Source organism: Planococcus citri, chromosome 5 (assembly GCF_950023065.1).
Source record: "Planococcus citri chromosome 5, ihPlaCitr1.1, whole genome shotgun sequence".
In the NCBI taxonomy this organism is placed as follows: Eukaryota; Metazoa; Arthropoda; class Insecta; order Hemiptera; family Pseudococcidae; genus Planococcus; species Planococcus citri.
The window spans coordinates 52,281,773-52,300,844 of NC_088681.1; the positions used below are offsets into that span (position 1 = coordinate 52,281,773).

Below are 19,072 nucleotides of genomic sequence, written 5' to 3' on the forward strand. Positions count from 1 at the left end.
TTTGCACGGTCACGAAAAAGTATAGGTATAGAATTAATAATTTTAATTAATTTCGCTCGCTATAGTCAATTATATCACACCTTTAACGCAATATCGAGGATTTTGAAAGGAAATTGGTGCGGTTTGTACAGCTCAGCTTGCGTATAGAGCTCTCTATATACGTTGAATTTCACATCTTCCAGTCAAACTATCTATCGTCGTTTTCGTCGTCTTTGGTACCTACTTTGGGAAATTAATTTCGATACCATCACCGATTGAAAACATGCCTTTCAGCTTTCCGCGCATACGCATTTACCCACCTGTTCATTTCACACAAAAAGTAAATGCCAAAAAAACACCAAGTATTAAAAGATATCATCGTAAGTGACGGCTGCTTCGAAGTTTTGCCGAATTTTTCGCCTTTTCCCAACTCTCTGGGGACTGAATTATACTACACGATAAACGAAGTGTCAATGACCCGAGGATGTGAGGTATCTGAGCAACCCTATTTGAAAAGTAAAAAGAGAAAAAAAGGTTTAAAAAATTGCAAATGTCACGAATGAGGCAATGCTGCGAGTACAGGAGAAGGGGGAGGACATTATATACGACGCTATGAAGATTTTGGCTAGGAAAAAAAAACTAGGTACTCTGATAGTAGAACATTGTGCGGAAATTGTTCGATGTGATGGATGTTTATGCGCGAGAGAAATAGCTTGGAAAATTCCAACGAACGAAGAAAATTTCTCACGCAAAAATGCGAAATTAGTTGATAAATTGGATGGAATTTTGAGGAAATAACTTGACATTTTTGAATATCCGCCAAATAAAATTATATTGCAAATTGTCTGAAAACGATGTAGAATTTTCCTCGACTTATACTCGATTATATTTAATCATAGGTTAATTTACTCTCGTCGCTCGTTTTTTTTTACGTATTTCCTCGAGAAGTGATGGAAAAAAAAGAACCCAATGAAGAGGTAAAAAGGAGGGAAAATACCTTCGCAAGGTATTATATACCTTCTCGGCGATGAAATGTAAACTGTAATCTGCGAAAAGAACGTATATAGACGACGATGTGATGATGGCGCATGGTGGCAGTGGTGGTGAAAATAATTGAAATCTCAAGCGATAAAAAATGAGAAAAGACAACTTTTCGCACGATCTCTGCCATCTCTTCGCCATTGTGCCATTCTACCGACACTTCCGGCTACGAGACGACGCGAAAATTAAAATTTGAATTTCAATTCGAACGGAAAATCCTTGCTGGGAGTTTTTTTTTTCCTCGCCGAGCATACGATAGAGTTAAAATTGAGTCGAATTGTTATCTGTGGAAATATTTCAAAAATTGTTCGCGCGATATGAATACACAATACGATTTGTAATTTTATTTATTCATTTATTTTTATGTATTTTTTCTCGAGAGCAACTTTTATATGCACGTAATGTATTCCGCTTGTCTTCACCGAGCTTATTTTACAGCTCTGCTTTTTCATTATTCGAGAACGAGAGATTCGATTATCTTCGATGAAGAACACTGCAACGTAGGTACACTGAGATAGGATTTCAAAATGGGTACTCGTGAAAGTTTATTTTTTTGAAAAAAAGCTTCAAGAGGGGGAGGGGAATGGAAAAAAGTGAGAAAGATGAAAAATTATCATCAAAGGATTAATAATGAGATAGGAAACCCGGGGAAAAAAGTTCAAACTTGGCCATACATGATCATGTATGGTGGATGAACTCGAGCATACATGATGATACATAAACCGAAGTTTCCATACATGCTCATGTTACAAAATTGTCCCCCACATGATCATACATGTCATATATGATCATGTATGATCAAGTATGATTTAGTGTAACCATGATCATGTGTAAATGCGGGGATTTTTTTTAACATGAACATGTATGATCATACTTAAAATTCGAGAATTTATGAATTTTTATAGTAAAAATATTGTCAGTATAAAATATATGGGATGATTTGCTGAATGGTATAAGTACATAAGATGTGCTAAGAATGCAAGACAAATGTGGATAAATGAATTTCAGACATTTTTCCAGATTATAGTCACTTTTCTAGATTATAGAATAAAATGTATGATATAAAACATGCAATTTCATACAAATGATCCATACATGAGCATGTGGGGGACAATTTTTTAGTATGATCATGTATGAAGTCGTCATACATGATCATGTATGGCCAAGTTTGAACTTTTTTCCCCGGGAAATTTGCATTTCTTTTATGTACTCAATTCTGGGTGAGAAAAAAAGACCAAAAAATGCCATATACAGTATTTTGAATCGCACAAAAGGGAATCACACAAATAAGAATAATTTCAAAGAGTGAGATCCATTTTTTGAATTTTGGTGAACTTCTAAAAAATCCAAATTTGGCTCATGTCAGTCGTCTTCCATGAAAAAATCAAAATTCGAGAAATTAGCATAGGTATAGGGCTAAAATGATTTGTACCTAGTCTATTTTGGACTTCCCAGAAGATTTTGAAATTAAGTTGGCACGAAAAAATGTCGAACGATACGAGTCACTAATCGACTTGAGAGATCCAAAATGGAGTACTTATGAAGTGGGCAAAAGTCAGCTTGCAAATTTGCAAAAATTGAAAAATAAAATTTTCACATTTCAAAAATTTCAGTTTTTTGAAAAAAAATCAAAAACTATAAAAAATCCTATAAAAAAATTAATGACATTACGTCGATATGAAAATTTAATCCTCCACGGTTTTCTTGGACGTCATTTTTTTGTAGGACGGTTCCTTTTGCCTCCAGATCAATTTTTATGATTTTATGAAACTCGTTTGCAAATTTTTCAAAACTTAATTTCGAAAAGTCTTAGCTTTTTGACAAAAATCAAAAACCAAGCATCCTAGAAAAAAGTTAATAATATTAGGTCGATTGGAAATTGAATTCTCTGCAATTGAATTTTTGAAACTTTGACAAAAATCTAAAAATGAATTTCAGCACCCGATATTTTTCCTGGTGAAGTACGTATTTTTAGTCCTCTATCAATTTCCTATTGTTCAGCTCAAAAATGTTGATGCTGGTTGATTGAAATAATTCCCTTTTTGGCAGTGAATTTCTAATTGCATTGAATTGACTTTCATTTATTGCAAAAAATTGATAAAATTTTTCATTTTACTGCCACTTGATCCCCAAAGTTTTTGTTTTTTATGACAAGAAATCCTTTGGAAAGTTTAGGGCCCCATCTTAAAATTGAGTCTTACCAAAAAACCCACTCTAAAGAAATAAAAAAATGAAAATTTTCACAGTTTTGTATTCCAATTGTTGGATTTTGTCCATTTTGTCAGAAAAACACGATTCCTAATATTGAGCTTTCCCTCTCTCCCTTGATGAAAAAGTGAAATTTGGCCTCTCTCAAAAAGTAAGAAAAAAAAATCAAAATTTTGACGTTTTCTTCTTCTAATGTTTCAATTTAGTCCATTATCAAAAAAAAAATTATACTTACTCGTATTCAATTGTTTTGATGCCCTCCTCTATTTTACTTGGTTCCCCTTACCTAAGTCAAAATTGTTTAAATTGAAAAGAAAGTTGATTTATTGAATTATTTTGATTTTTTTTTCAAATTTTGGAGCAACTTTACGAGGAGCTATCAATTTTTGGAGGATAGAGGAAGGTTTTTTCTAGACAGGCCGGTGAAAAATTTGCAAAAAAAAAATAAGTAAATCAAAAATGCAGACTGTTTAGAAAGCATCATACGTGGACTGTACTAGGGTTACTCAAAAATATTTTCATCAGAAATGGAAAATTTCCTACAAAAAATTGGGGACTTCAATTTTTAATTTTTTATTTACTTTAAGGAGCCTCTAGAATGAGGCCAACATTGTTGAGGGGCTGATGGATTTTTCTGAAAAAGAGATGACATAATTCGAAAGGACTCTTTACCATGAATAAAAAATTTTCAACAATTTTTTATTAACAATTAAATTTTTATTTTCTTGTGAATTGGGAAGGGGCTTCATACATGGAGACATTGGAGACCACTATTATTCGAGGAACCAAGGAAGATTTTTTCTTGAGGAAAGAGTTGAAATAATTCTGACCTGGAAATGGGAAATTTTCAAACAAAAAATCGACTTTGATTTGTTCCATTTTTTAAAAAATTTGTCAGTTTTTTTAGTGTTTTATTTTTATTGGCTTTTCTCAACTTTGGGGAGGTGGACGCCATAGAAAGGGAGCAATTCTGCAGGACCAAGGGTGATTCTTGAAAAATGATTTAGGTAGGTACTCAGAAGAATTCTGACGTATAAATTGAAATTGAAAAAAAGTGTCATTGTCATCTTATTTAATTCTTTTGTTTTTTCTTGACCAGGGGGGGGGGCTGAAGCTATGTTTAAGAGGACGAACATGGTTTGATGAATGAGAGAGAATTTTTTTTTGAATAGATGAGTAATTTAAATTTTTTCAAAGGTCAAATCCAATTTTTAAATCAATGTATTTTCTTGATTTTTCGGCAAAAGGGGGCTACTTTTGACACAGCTTTTTTGGACTTGAAGGAAAATATAAAAATGGGTAATTATTTGTTCACAAAATCCAACAACTTCGAGGGCTGAAACGCAACGTTCCATCAAAAAAAAGTTGAAAAAAGTGCTCACAGGACGCGAACAACGTTGAAACATCATTACGATTTGTACTGACAAAAAAAAAAAAAAAAAAAAGTTGTATGTACTTCATTGGCGCTACAGGAAGTCATCAAGAGGTGGAGCGTGGTTGGGATTTAAACGAGCAACTCGAGCGCACATTCTTTTGATCTTAATAGCTTTTTTCTTTTTTTAAATTAATTGAGCGACATAAAAAGCTGCGGGCTCTTGAGTAATGCAAATTGCCGCAAAAGGGTCACGTTATGTAGTGTTATATTTTTCATTTTGTAGATTACTTACTCGTATGTATCTGCTTTTAGGTACATATCTCTCAATCTCGAGCATGTGTTGATGGGTATCTGGTCTGGGTAAGTACTTGGGGATTTCTAAATGATTTCATTTTCCAGTTGAGGGAAAGGTTGAAATTTTGTTACGAGAAGGAAGCAATACCAATGATATCTGCATGAGAAGTTGCTCAAAATTTGAATTTTTCTATCCGATCTCATTAATTTACAATCTTCTTGTTTCCTGTTTGCACACAGAGGATTTACTTTTTTACGCTATGATCTTTCGCTTTCTTTCCAGTGCCACCTTTCTATAGGTAATTGCTGTATCTGTTACACAGTGGAAAAATTACACTAATGAAATTTCACCAACACAACATCCGAATCAAAGAGGCTTTTTCCCCTAAAAATGAACTAAAGGAAAAAAATGTAAAAGAAAAAAAAACAACCTTAGCTTAGTTATCACGTTACATGGGATACTGATACACCTTTGTCGATATCAAATATCCATTATACCATCTTGGTTGAAGATTATTTTTGAAAAGCATATATTTTTCATCCATCTTCACAGGCAAGCGTTTACGTTGCGTATAAATGAATACCTACACAGTATTATATATCCAATTTGCCAAAATACTAGTAGGTATTTACGTCGACCAAAATGGCTCAATTTTTCGCAGCGACGCAAAATCCAGAAGCCGCCAGCTCTGCTCGCGAATAATTAAAAAACTTGCGTCGATATTATCGTCGCTCGCCTTCTTCGATGTGGTTTTTTAGGGGAAAGCCTATTCGAAGAAAGAGAAAATATTCGCGGGGATCTGTTTGTGACACGTTTTAAAATACTCGCTTCGGCAACTCTTTCCGCAAACGCGACCAAAAAATACCAGCTAGGCATACTCGCGTATAATCGAATATGTATAAGCTGTGATATTTACCGCGTACATTGCAGCACCGCAGTATTCCTTTCAACCTGGTTGGCTGTGTTAGACCAGCATTTCACACATATCAAGGTGTGTGGACCCAAAAAGTCACGTATCATTTGAAACTTCTGTATGTGAAGTGTGTCTTGTGACGTTATCGGTTGTAAATTTTTAAGCAAACGCCATCAAATTTTACCAACTAGGTGATTTCACGTGGATTAAAACGTCGTCGTCGTCGTGGAAATTTCCACATAGATGAGTAAGTAATTAGGTAGGTTTAAAAGGTTGTGTGGATTTGTTTTTTCGAGAATTTCGTTGAGTGGAGAACTTTATTAGCTGTACTTCCTACCTTACTGATAGGACTAAATAGTAGGTAAATTTGTAATTTTTTAGATCTAATCAGACCTAATCAGATCAAATCACTTTCATCTGGATACCTCGTATTCATAAATGGCATCTGAAAATGTTCCTTACGAGATTTATTTTTAAAATGAATTCAATGGTTCCAAACAATTTCGTCTAATTTGAGAAAATTCCAGTTATTGTTTCATCTATAAAATCAATTCAATAGGTTTTTCACTCACCGTTTGAAATCACAGATGCGAAAACCTTCAAGTTTGCTGCAAACATCAATGAAAACCCGTACAATACGAGGACTGCTGCAGAATTGTGATTCATGTCTTTGTTGAATGGCATCAAATGGAATTTCCTGTAAATAAATGAATAAATAAATACAAAATTAGGTACACAAAAATTAGGTGTGTAACAAGTACATAGTAATAATATTACTAATCTGACAAATTCACTTATCAATTTTGAGGAAATTTGTAAATTTTGATAAAATGTTACCCATGGAACTCCCTCTCATGGGTACCATGGAGGTCAAAATTGTTCTCCAGATGTAAATAAATGAATAAATAAATACAAAATTAGGTACACAAAAATTAGGTGTGTAACAAGTACATAGTAATAATATTACTAATCTGACAAATTGACTTATCAATTTTGAGGAAATTTGTAAATTTTGATAAAATGTTACCCATGGAACTCCCTCTCATGGGTACCATGGAGGTCAAAATTGTTCTCCAGAGCTCATTTTTCATTCATATTCAGCTCCGTTCAATTTCAACCCCAAGCAGACTCCTAGAGAGGGATTCAAATTTTTGGTAACCCCAATGGGTGGGTTAAATTTGATTTTTAAGGTCGAAAAAAATCGAGTCGTCTACTCAGACTCTCAAGAACAGCTGTGCAAAATTTTAGCCCTCTAGAAGGCATAGATCAAATTTAGGTTTTTTCAAATTTTCATTCTGAGTTGCCAAGTAAGAAATTTCGGAAAATTGACGAAAAAAACTGAAAATTGGTAGAAGTGGCCTTCGGGGTCTAAATATGTAGAAGGATTCTTCAATATGGACTTGTGGGGGGCATTAGTGAGGTATCTGTATGGGGTCCAAAACAATGGGGGGGGCTAAATTTGATTTTTGAGGTCAAAAAAAATCGAGTCGTCTGCTCAGACCCTCAAGAACAGCTGTACAAAATTTCAGCCCTCCAGGGGGCGTAGATCAAATTTCGATTTTTTTGCATCTTGATAAATGGTGAAAATCCCTATTTCAGAGGGGGAGGGGGTTAGAGGGTAACGGGTGGCAGCAAAAACCAGCACAAACGAAGCACAATAGATACATCCATTTTTCTCTTTTCAAACTTTCGTCTAACCTTTTTTTTAAATTCCTTTCTACGCCCCCCACAAATGACCCATTGATACCACAGGAAGGGGAGTAACACAAACGAAAAGCTTTTCAACACAAACCAGCACAAACGATTGACACCATTTCGAACCCCCTAGCTGAAAATGAGGGGCTCCCGAGTCCACGCCCCCAAAAAAAGTTTTGTCCAATACCTCTTGAAGGGAGGGGGCAGAACAAACAAAAAGTTTTTCAGCACAAACCAGCACAAACGTAGCACAGACGACTGACACCATTTTAGACCTCCTAGCTAAAAGTGGGGGGCTTCCAATTCTACGCTACCCCCCCCCAAGTTGTCTCTAATATCTCGGGAAGGGGGCAGCACAACCGAAAGTCTTTTCAGCACAAACCATCACAAACGTAGCACAAACGATTTACACCATTTTGGACCTCGTAGCTGAGAGTTGGGGGGGGGTTTCTTTGTCTACCCCTCCCCCCCAGTTATCTCAAATACCTCGGGAAGGGGGTCAGCACAAACAAAAAACTTTGCAGCACAAACGTAGCACAAACGAATGGAATGTGTTTGAAGTCAATCGGTGAGGAGGGGGGCCGTGGACATGCACCTCTTTTTTACAGTTCCACAAAGAATTGGGATCACGAGTTCAGCAATTTCGTTTAAAAAAGATAATATTGTCGACTAATAGCGAATTTTGATCAAAAACTGATTTTTTTTGCAAAAAAAGTAGACTATTCGTTGCAATTCTAGAAAAAAAATTGAAAATTTTGAAGATTTTGATAAAAAACATATTTTTTGGAGACACAAAGCGCACAGATTTTCTGGAGATTTTCACCAAAAAGAAGTACTTTTTGCTCCTGAAAAAAAAAGTTTCTGACAAAGATTTTGAAAAAAACAAGCTTTGTTAGTAATTTTGACAAAGCATCTCAATTGCTTTTTTTCCACTAAAAGCTACCACTTTTCTACAATTTTGACAGAAAAATCAGATTTTTACTCGTTATTTACCAAAAAAAGTTCTTTAACAAACACTTCATTCGGCAATTTCGACAAATCACACCTCTTTTTTACAATTTTTACAAAAAAAGTAAGATTATTTGCAATTTTTGACAAAAAAAGGAAAACTTTTCTAGTACCTATTTTTGTTTTTGTCAGAAGGTAAGTCTTTTTAAAATTTTTACAAAAAAGTGAGTTTTTCTTGCAATTTTAATTGAAATTTTGGTAAATAATTTTTTTTTACAATTTTGATAAAAAATCAATACTTTTTAGAAATTTGACCAAACAAATGTGTTTTCTGCTAACTTATTGGCAAAAACACGTTACAAGACTCTTCAGCAATTTTGTAAAAAAATATTCTAATTTTTCTTAATTCGAACCACAAAAGATTTTCTTTCATAATTTTGATGTTAAACAAAGTAGTTTTTTTTTTACAATTCCGGCAAAAAAACAAGACCTTTCTGAATTTTTTTTTGGAAATTATACCCATTCAGAAAAATGGCAATTCTTCCAGTTCCTTCATTTGGGAAAGTGTATTTGGAGGAATGTTAGGTAATCCCCATTGATGTCAAAAGGTTGATCTAATGTTATACCTAAAATCTTATCGAACATGTTTAAAGTAGAGATCTGGTCACTAATCAAATCTCATTAAACAATTCTGAACAAATCGGATTTGATCTAATCACAATTCACATTTCCTGAATAAATATGATTTGATTCGGACATCAGTGCAATTCACAAAACTTCTCGTGTCTCCGTCAAAAAAAGCCCAAACAGTTAGGTAAATTTTTGTACCATGCTTCATAAAGTTTGTTTCAAATCATATTTCAATAACACGTGCAGCTGAGATAAAATCAATTCCTACAGTGTAATTAAGAAGGTACCTATCTAAATGAAAATTTGCTCAAATCAAACTACTTTATCATAACTGATAATCTGAAAAAAAATTCCATACTACTACAGAATATCTAATCAAGAAATTTCAAGACATGATGTAGGTACTTCGATTTTCTAGCGGTTATATTATTTAGTGCGGTAAATGAAAGAAGTCTCCTGGCCTAGTGTGTCGCTTAAGTTTTTGCCACGGAAACGTCGTGGTAAAATTCTAATCGACATGCTGGGTCTGGAAGACTTGATTTATTTACCGTGACCGTGTGCAAGAAATATGTTGATTTTTATTATCTCCGAGTGAGTATATTCATCTAAGGATTTATGTTATAGTTGAAATACCAAACTATTTTACTTTTATTGACAAAGGTGTTTATTTTCACAGTGCACCACAGAGCAAGATAAAGAGAGCACTAGGTATAAAGAATCTGGTACTACATTCGTCAGGTCGGTGACAAAATCTGCGCCAAAAAGCTAGTAAGTGCATTTGGCTTACATTTTTTTTATTAGCTTTTGAATGCATTTATTTTTCAACTTGAGCCGTTCAATGAATGGATTTCAAAAATTTCAGTTCATGACAGAGTTGTAGGACGAATTGAAATTAAAATCATTAGATACCTATATATGTACTTTAAAACATTGTAGATATTTTTATTTTCCAGCAAGAAGTTAAGATCGAATGAATAAAGATATCGAAAACAAGTACAGGGAACTATAGCAGAAAAGAAAATATTCGTGGACAGATACAATCAACTAAAGAAGATTCGGCCGATGAAGAAAGAAATATAAAAGTTGCAGTTCAAAATATCACGATGAACATGAAGAAAAATTCAGTGAGTACCAAGACTAGAAAATTGAAGTTATCGAGCATTTATTTGACGTTACGTTTGCGATGTTATGATTATTTTTAATGTTGCTTAGCATCCCTCGATTTTGTGAAATTTGCAATATTGATTAAAACATTGGCACCACTGTACTCCAAAATATTTCTCCAGTTTCAAAAGTGATGATTTTTTTCAAAAATTTCTGTTCTTTGAGGACTAATACTCGTATCTCCATTCTAGGGCCATCTTGGGAGCTAAGAATTTTTCTGGGTGATTTTCAACTCAAAATGAAGGTCTCCAGTGAATTTGTTCAGAATCTTTCGGAATTTTTCTATCGCGATCGATTCACTTTATTTACACCTCAACATTTTATCATAATATTCAGATTTGAGAACCACTTTTTCTATTTTATTTTCAGGGGAAATTCATTAAAGTACATTTGAAAACTTTGCACGAAATTGTCCTCACGAAACGAATTTGTTTCCTAAGGAAAATTTCGTATAACGTTTTCCAGTGTACTTTCAAAAAAAATATAAATGGCTTCTTCTATATCCAGCTGGAGTTGAATAGTAACAGAGCAACCTGGCCGAATCATCACAGCCAAAATCCAAAAACGTCTAGATCAATTTGCAGTTGACGTGGATGAGTCTGTTGAGAAATGAAAGCTGCTTTCTCCACACACTCATAAATGCAAGTATTTCATCTAGATGAGTATATCAATGAAGATGTTAAAATTTCATTGAAAAAGACATTATCATTCGAGAGCAGATTCCATGAAGCAATACTCAAAATTTTATTGTGAAAAATGAAAAGTTCAATTGAATAAATATTTTTCTTATTATTTTTTTTGAATCACATTAATTCACAGCCTTCTCCTAGCACTTTGATCAGGGGCCCTAAAAAAAAGGCCACAGCAGTAGTCAATTCCAATTAAGTACCTCTGGGTCTTTAAATTCGCAGATAAACTTATGTACACCAAATGTTTAATATTTCCCTTCAAACACTTCGTTATTTCACGCTTACAATGCAAAAATGTACCAGAGACAGCGAGAAAAAAAAAACACCTAAAAGTTACATAAACTTGATTTTATCGGTAATACACGAGTTCAGTAGGCAAAGAAATACCGTACCAGGCGTAGCATATACCACCATCAGAAAGGGACAAATACACTCCCACCATGACATAGTATAGGATGGAGGTTCTCACAGAACTATACACAGAGAATGGTGGCAAAAGAGAACTAGTACAAAGAAGGAGAAAAGCAGCATCGTAGCTTGCCACAGAGATTGTGATGTACCTAATATAAAGACCTAGCTGCTCGTATACTATGCCGAAAATAAGAAAAACTTTTTCAAAAGAGAATTAACGAAGTTTATCTTTTTAAAGTATCGAGTTACTTTGCGAAGCGAAAATTACAAGGTACATAGAAGCAGCGGCTGATGAGAAGAAAAAGCTACGAAAGATTCGCTTTGTTAATGAATAATTTTAACGAACTTTTTAACCAGGTGTAATTATCCTTGAATACGATAGAATACACCACGTTCACTCCCACCCCCTTCCTCGTTTCAGCAGCAGTGACACCAACTTTTTACCCCATTCCTAATCAAATGAAGCGTAAAGAATATTTCGGTGGTTTATTCCATTCGAGAGGAATTTCATCTCACTCCTTCATCCTCCCCTTTACCCTTCTCTTCGGCAATTTGATCATGTTACTGTATTATCTGAAAAGTGTACACTATAGAGGTAATGACGATGATGAGTATCAACAGCTTACAAGCCTACAAAGCGATCCTATCTCTGGTTTTATATTTTTTTCTAGCGATGAGGATAAAGGCGAACCAAGTTTTAAAATTTTTAACGCCTCGAGAAACACTGACTTTGGAAACGAATTCCAAGTACTGCACAAAGAAGCGCGAAATTGTAATTGACACGAGCCTAATCGGGCGTGTGCCTGTGCTGGTGGTTTACGTACTCGTATTTCGATTTTTCCTATATAGAAATGGTTGGTGCAGTGAAAAGCAGGTGTTCTGTTTTTCATTACCAACTTATTATTAGTAGACCTAATATTATTACGCAGTTCGATGCTCGTGTCTAATTTTTGAGCAAGGATGAGTGAATTTCGAAGGGCTGATTGATGAGATGAAATTATTGCAAAAGACAGGGATTACTTTATCGTGCAGCTGCGCATGATTCAAAGATTTGGAGTGTAGCTCCAAATAAAAGTGCTTATTCTGGAGAAAAATTAACACAAAAATACTAGGAAATGTCAAAAATACTAGAAAATGTCGAAAATACTAGAAAATGTCAAAAATACTTCAGTATCTACCAAGCTTTGCATTAAAAACGATCTTGATTTGAAATAGGTAGTGTTGTATGAGGATCTGAGTTTATAGAGAGTGTGCTAGTTGGATATGTGAGTCAGAATTCGAGGAATAGCGGAGGAGTGTGAGAATGAGTAAGTAGGACAGTATGACGTGAGTGTAAACTGTGGGAGTAGGATAGAATTAGAGTAAGTTAGATTTGATGTGAGTACTATGTACTCAATCAGTTGCATTGTGGACTTACAATTGAATACATTGTTTCGAAACCAGACTCAGACCATTATTTCATACCACAGAATAGGCGCCCAACGTGGGGCACAAACAAACAAACTGAACTGAAAATAGACTATGAAATGCCAGGAGCCATTTCTATTCAAATGCCCTGTAGAACAGCCATATATGAAATTTCAAACAAAACTGAAGCTGAAGTACCTAATAGTAGATTATGCAACTAGGGAGATAATGTGATTTTCAACAAGATGGTTGAAGATCACATTATCTTCCTTGTTCCATAAGATATTTTACGTTTTAAGGGAGAAAATTGCTAGTTTGTCCACCGAGCGATTAGCGAGCGGGAGATAATGTAGCGGATTATCTCCCTAGAAATGCAAACATAATTATACTTACCTGAAACATTTCCCTGTACCAAGTTGGACCAGGAATAGACATGTGCGTCGCCGATTTCACGCCAGCGCGCCGCCGCGGATAATTTAAATTTTGACGCGCCGATGTCTTATCGGCGTGAAACGGCGCGGAAAATGGTCATTTAAAATTATCTTAGAGCCCTTAAAACCCCACATTTTGGTACTAATGTCGAATTTTTAAAAAATTTTCAATTCTCTCCTTTTAGGTTTTTAGATTTTTGGTCAAATAGTGATCAAAAACTTCAAAGTTGAAAATGGGGCCCTCAAAACATCCATTACCAAATTTTCTCTTTTTTTTGGGCAAAACTAAAACTATGGTGTACGCCGTACGCCATGTTCACGCCGCCGCGCCGCCGTCAATTTAGAATCGGCGTGACATTCGGCGCACGCCGTTAAAACGCCGCCGCGCTGATAAAAATTGACCTCACGCCGCCGCCGTGCAATTTCCTAACGGCGCACATGTCTAACCAGGAAGAGATGAAAATAGAAAGAGTACTATCATTACAGTGGACCAATTTGGACATAGGATCAGGGCTGTAAAGTAATTTATGTTGGTAAATTACAGCGGTATTTTGCCGTATTTTACCAAAAGTTTATTACCGTATTTTACCATAATTTACCAAAAAGCCAAATTGAACACTTTTTTTCTATCTTTCTTTCCAAATTTCAATGGAAATTTATGATTCGCCAAGAATTTTCCCCATAAATTTCCAAAAAATGTCGATGGAAAATTTCCTATAATCTCTAATAACACCTAAAAGAGATGAAAATTTACTTCAGAGGCAGATCAGAAGTTCAGAACTTCAAAGTTCGAAGTCAAACTACAAATAACTCTTCATATCCAAATTGGTAAAATACCATAAATACCGTAAAATACTGTATTTTACCGTATTTTACCACCGTATTTTACCAGCGAATAAATTACGCTAATTTAACAGCCCTGCACAGGATTGCTGGATATCAACACACAAAACAACTTTAAAACATGACGACAATTTTCAATAGAGACTGGAAAAATTCAATCCCATATTTCGAGATCAAAACTAACCAAACGGACTTGGACGGGAAGCTGAAAGCACTGGAAATGAAGAAAATCCCAAAATCAATATTTTTGTCAGTGATTACCTAGGAGATGTATTATACTTAACATGGCTAGTGATACTCACAATGGCCACAGGATTAATTTTAATTGAAACTTATCAAATTAAGTTAAAAGGAGTTGAGGATGGAGCAAAGATTAAAGTGATAACAGAGGGAAAGGCGAAGAGTAGAGTGAATGAGATAAGGATGATGAGAACTGTGAAAAGGAAAAGAAGAGGAACTATGTGAGTAAAATTTTGTAAATACTTTGAAAAAATAAGAAGGTAAATTTTTTTCTAGGAAAATTATATCTACTTACATAAGAATTTTTGGGGGAAATTTTTATGGTAGGTACTTGAGTGTAACCTTAAAACGAAAATTTTGAGATTTTTAGCATTTTTAATATGTTTTTAAGTTGAAAATTCATTTTTCAGAATTATTAGCACTTAAGTATAACCTTAAGTAAAATTTTTGTTATTCTCAAGTTTCAGTTTAGTATACCTAAGCTAAGAAAAATATTGTTATAATTAAGTGAGGACCTAGGCATCTCCAAATTTTTACAATTCCACCCCTACTTATATATACGTAGGTATATAAATATATAGCTCCTTTCAACTTCAAAAATAGACTATAAGTATTTCTCAAAGTAACACTTTTTGCTTGTCTCAAAAATTCACACATGAGTTCACCTTAAATGTCAACAAAGTTCAACTTTCAAAGGAGGTATCTAATTTTTTTTTCAAAATTAAACCTTTTTTTTTGTTTCAAATCTAATCAAAACTTTGATCTGATCAGATCAAAACAGATCAAGGGAATGTCTGGATCAGATCTGATCCCATTCAGTTGGGCTGATTACATTCAAATTTAATTTGATCAAGTTTTCCTCTATTGAATGTGTTGATCAGATCTGAACAGATCCAATCCGGTCAAAATTCAGATCAAATTGTATCAACTCATCTGATCTAATTAGACAGATCTGATCAGATGCGGACAAATGTACTTAAATCACCTCTTTCTTCTGATCAGATCTGACTGAATCCGATCTGGTGAAATTGGATACTTAAAGGAAATATCCAAATCTGATTGGCTTGGTCAGATCAAGCTGCTTCAGGAACGATATTACAACAAATTACAAAAATTAAAATGAAAAAAAACCACACAGTAAAAAAACACTATCCTTCATTTCATCATCTTCCCTCTGCCTCTCGTCTCTCCTCCATAAACTCAAATTAACCGGTAATTCATTCGTAAAACCGGCTAATAACCGAAAGCGAGGAGGAAATAAACCATCGTCATCCATTGGCGAACAAATCCTCGCGTTAATAAAATTAAATCTCAACTTTTATACGGCAATTTAACCTTGAAAATGTGTTTTTATGAAGCTCCCCGAAGCATCATGCCACGCACGTTTAAAGTTACTCTATTCCATTTACTGCCTCTTTTGCGCCATTTTCTTCTTCCCCTTTAGCTCTGTCGAAATGGTAATTCAACAGTCAACACGTACGAAAATATGGTAACAAATTTACTAACCCTCCTGCAGTTCTAATGTATATAGTCATACAATCTGAACTAGAAAGTTGAATGGCAAAGAGAGAGGAGGGGAAAATGTAACGGATTAAATTCAGCGTTGTAGACGAGTACGCGGATATCGTCGTCTTAGTCGCATGAGCGGGGTAAGAAAAAAAAAGAAAACTTTCGTACAAAATACAATTTTACAAGCGACCTAATTTCATCAAGAAGTTAAGTGTACTTAAATTCTCTTCAACGAAATAAATTTAATCAAAAGTTGCCAACTTTTTCAGCGTATATATCTTTTTTTTCTTTTTTATCCTCCCGCTTCCAGTCAAGCTGATGGTTCATTGTGGTTTCATTTTCACTTCTTGGTTTATTTGTTCTTGCAGGCGGGGTATTTTTTTTGTCACCTGTGATGTATGTTGTGATTATGATGTGATTTAGAGTAGGTATAGGAGATTTGTATCACTGGCTTTCTCGAAAATAATCTAAAATCATAGATTTTTTTTGGTCACTTTGATAAATTTTGTTAGGAAAAAATTTTTTCTTTTCTTCACAATCAAGAATATTTTAACTCTGGGGAGAGAAACTCTACAATCTACACTAAAAACAATAGCAAATGTAAACAAACCCCTCTCTTTACCGCAACAAAGTAAAAACGAAAATACACGCAAGAGTTCGGAAATTGGCCCAAAAATCCGCCACTCTGTTTCCAGTGCATCTGGAGCAACATAGCAGAATTGTTACTATTGCCATAATCAAAGCGAGAATCGACAACGAAGTGGAATACACAAAGACCAGCAGGAGGGGTTGGGTGAGAATAAGCTTAGGTTCACAGAAGAGGAAAAAAATCAAAATAATATCAATCAGTTTTCCCTTTGAAGGCCGATAAAAACATATTTTTTCCATCAAACGGAAAAAGCAAAAAAAAAAAAAAGAAATCAACTATAAAGTAAAAAACTGCCTATCGAATTTCCTCATCTTTCTACCGCTCACCTCTTCATTTTTCCGCGAACAAAATCCATCCTACTCTTTTCCTATTGAATTTCTTTTCCTCGGGTACTTTTCTGTCGTTTTTTTTTCCAATATTGAGCCTTTTAAAATGTATTTATAAATATACAATACGTATAAACGGAGGAAATGTACAAATCAACCAAGGTTAGGTATATACTACGATATTCTATACAATCTATTTACTCTTTTATTTTCATCGGTACGCGAATTTTATTTTTTACTTTGGGTACAAAGCGAGCGCTATTTAAGAGAAAAATTTTCCATCAATTTGAAATTTAAAAAACATCACAACCAACAGCAACAGGTGTGGGTATATAAAGTGAATTGTGTGGGTAAATTTATTCACAGCTGCAGCGTAGGCAATTGTAGGTATTTGTATTTCAGTTTGATGTACTTTTTTACTCGTCAAATTACGAAGCATTCTCTACGATAATTTGAAAGGTTGAGCATTCACAAACTTCGAGGTGAAATGACCTAATGTGGTAGGGGCGAGTTGGCCTATGCGGCGATCGTCAGGGGCCCCGAGACACCAAGAGGCCCAAAATATACTGTTTTTACAGTCTGACTTTATAAGCCAATCTGGTCAGATAAGAGTTTTAATTACCTACATATGTTTAAATAAAATTTGTTCAGTGCTAATATTCAATGCAGAAAACCTGACAAGAAGTAATATGTGATCAGACATTGATCTAATTCAATTTGGCCAAATTCAGTCGGGTCAGAGTTTTGATGGGTTAGATCTGTTGAAGATAAATCAGATCCAGGATCTGAGATATCAATTCGACTAGAAAAGTATAGGTGGGTAATGTTGCGAGGAATTTAAATAGGTATTCCAACGTAAGTACATAAATGTTTGGTTTTTTAAAGGAAGTTTTGAAGAATTTCAAGATAAAAATTGGGTCATGATTTTTTGAGATTTTTAAAAAGGTGCATGTGACTTATCAAAACAGGTCAAAATATCAGAAAGCCTTAATTTCTATCAAACTGTTTTTATTCGACCATTTTTCAGAAATTGTTGATCAGAAATCGGGGGATGACTTTTGGTACCTACCTATTTAAGTATCATTTGACCTACCATCGAAATGGGTTAAAATTTGCAGAATTTCTATTTTGATCTTCTAAAGTGGCTTAAAATTTTAGCAGAAGAAGATTTTCTATGAAAACTTTTTTTGGGGTATTTCTTATGAATTTTGAGCCAGAATTGCCAGAAATTGGGCGATGACTTTCATTATATGTATCTCAAAAGGTACGAGTATTTTGTAATCTATCAAAATTTATTAAAATTTCTCAATTCAGAAAAAATATTTTTTGAGCATTTTTGAACAATTTTTAGCCTAAAATTGAATTATGGTTTTTGATAGGTATTTTTGAGAAACGCGTCACGCAACGTATTAAATGCATTAAAATTTTTACAGAAAAACAAAAATTTTGACGAAACTGTTTTTTGAGCCTAAAGTTGGTTTTGGTATGATTTTTAAAATTTTGGAAGAGGTGTCATGGGATGCATCATATAAATCATAGTAGGAGTAAGTTAACATTTTGGCAGAAGATCCAAAATTTCTGTAGAAACAATTTTTGAGCATTTTTGAACAATGTTTTAAGAGTTATATTTGGTTCATTTTCAAAAAAAAAAATATTTTCTGACATTTTCATTCACCTAAAATCCATGGCTCAGGTGAGTGGCAGGGAGAAGTACCTATCTATCAATGAGAGGTGTAAGTATGTCAAACCCTCGCTACACTGACAACACAACCCTCATCACCTCAAAAGTCAAAAATATGACCAGTTTTCTGAAATGTCTGGAAGAGGTGAGTGCAAAATATGGCTTGCTGATAAATAAAACAAAGACAAAGATCATGATTGTGAATCAGCCTGAGAACAACTTGCCTGAAATCCAAGAAATTCAGGGAATCAAAGTGGTGAATAAATTTGTGTACCTGGGATCCATTGTTGATAACAAAGGTGGCAGTGAAGCCGAGATAAGACGCAGAGTGAAAATCACACTAAGTGCCATGTCTTGCCTAAAGAAGACATGGGCAGATGCAGCAGTGAGCAATAAGACCTGAAAATAAGGCTTGTAAATGCTCTGGTTTTCTCAGTTTTTCTCAATGGGTCAGAAATATGCACAGTATGCTATACAGAGACGAAAGAAAAATTGATGCGCTCAAGATGTGGTGATGGAGGAGAATGCTTCGGATCCCATGGATGAAGAAGAAGACTAACGTGTCTGTCCTGGAGAAAATTGCTGTCCAGAAGAGGTTGTTGGCAGTGGTACTCAGCCAAATCCAGCATGTGTCAGGA

The 19,072-nt window shown here is 34.5% G+C and overlaps 1 protein-coding gene and 1 long non-coding RNA gene across 4 annotated transcripts in view; one reads left to right on the top strand and one right to left on the bottom strand.

Annotated features, from left to right (window-relative positions):
• LOC135846965 (cell adhesion molecule DSCAM-like) overlaps positions 1 to 19,072 on the bottom strand; it is a 640,919-nt gene that overhangs the window by 536,675 nt on the left and 85,172 nt on the right. For all 3 annotated transcript variants that reach the window (XM_065366342.1, XM_065366343.1, XM_065366341.1), the window contains one exon: positions 6,384 to 6,508. In XM_065366342.1, the coding sequence (XP_065222414.1) occupies positions 6,384 to 6,495 (112 nt within the window). In that variant the 5' untranslated portion in view covers positions 6,496 to 6,508. The remainder of the gene's footprint in view (positions 1 to 6,383; positions 6,509 to 19,072) is intronic.
• LOC135848788 (uncharacterized) lies at positions 9,495 to 11,040 on the top strand. Its single transcript, XR_010559436.1, has 4 exons — positions 9,495 to 9,675; positions 9,761 to 9,852; positions 10,038 to 10,208; positions 10,618 to 11,040. It is a non-coding gene; the product is annotated as an uncharacterized LOC135848788 (long non-coding RNA).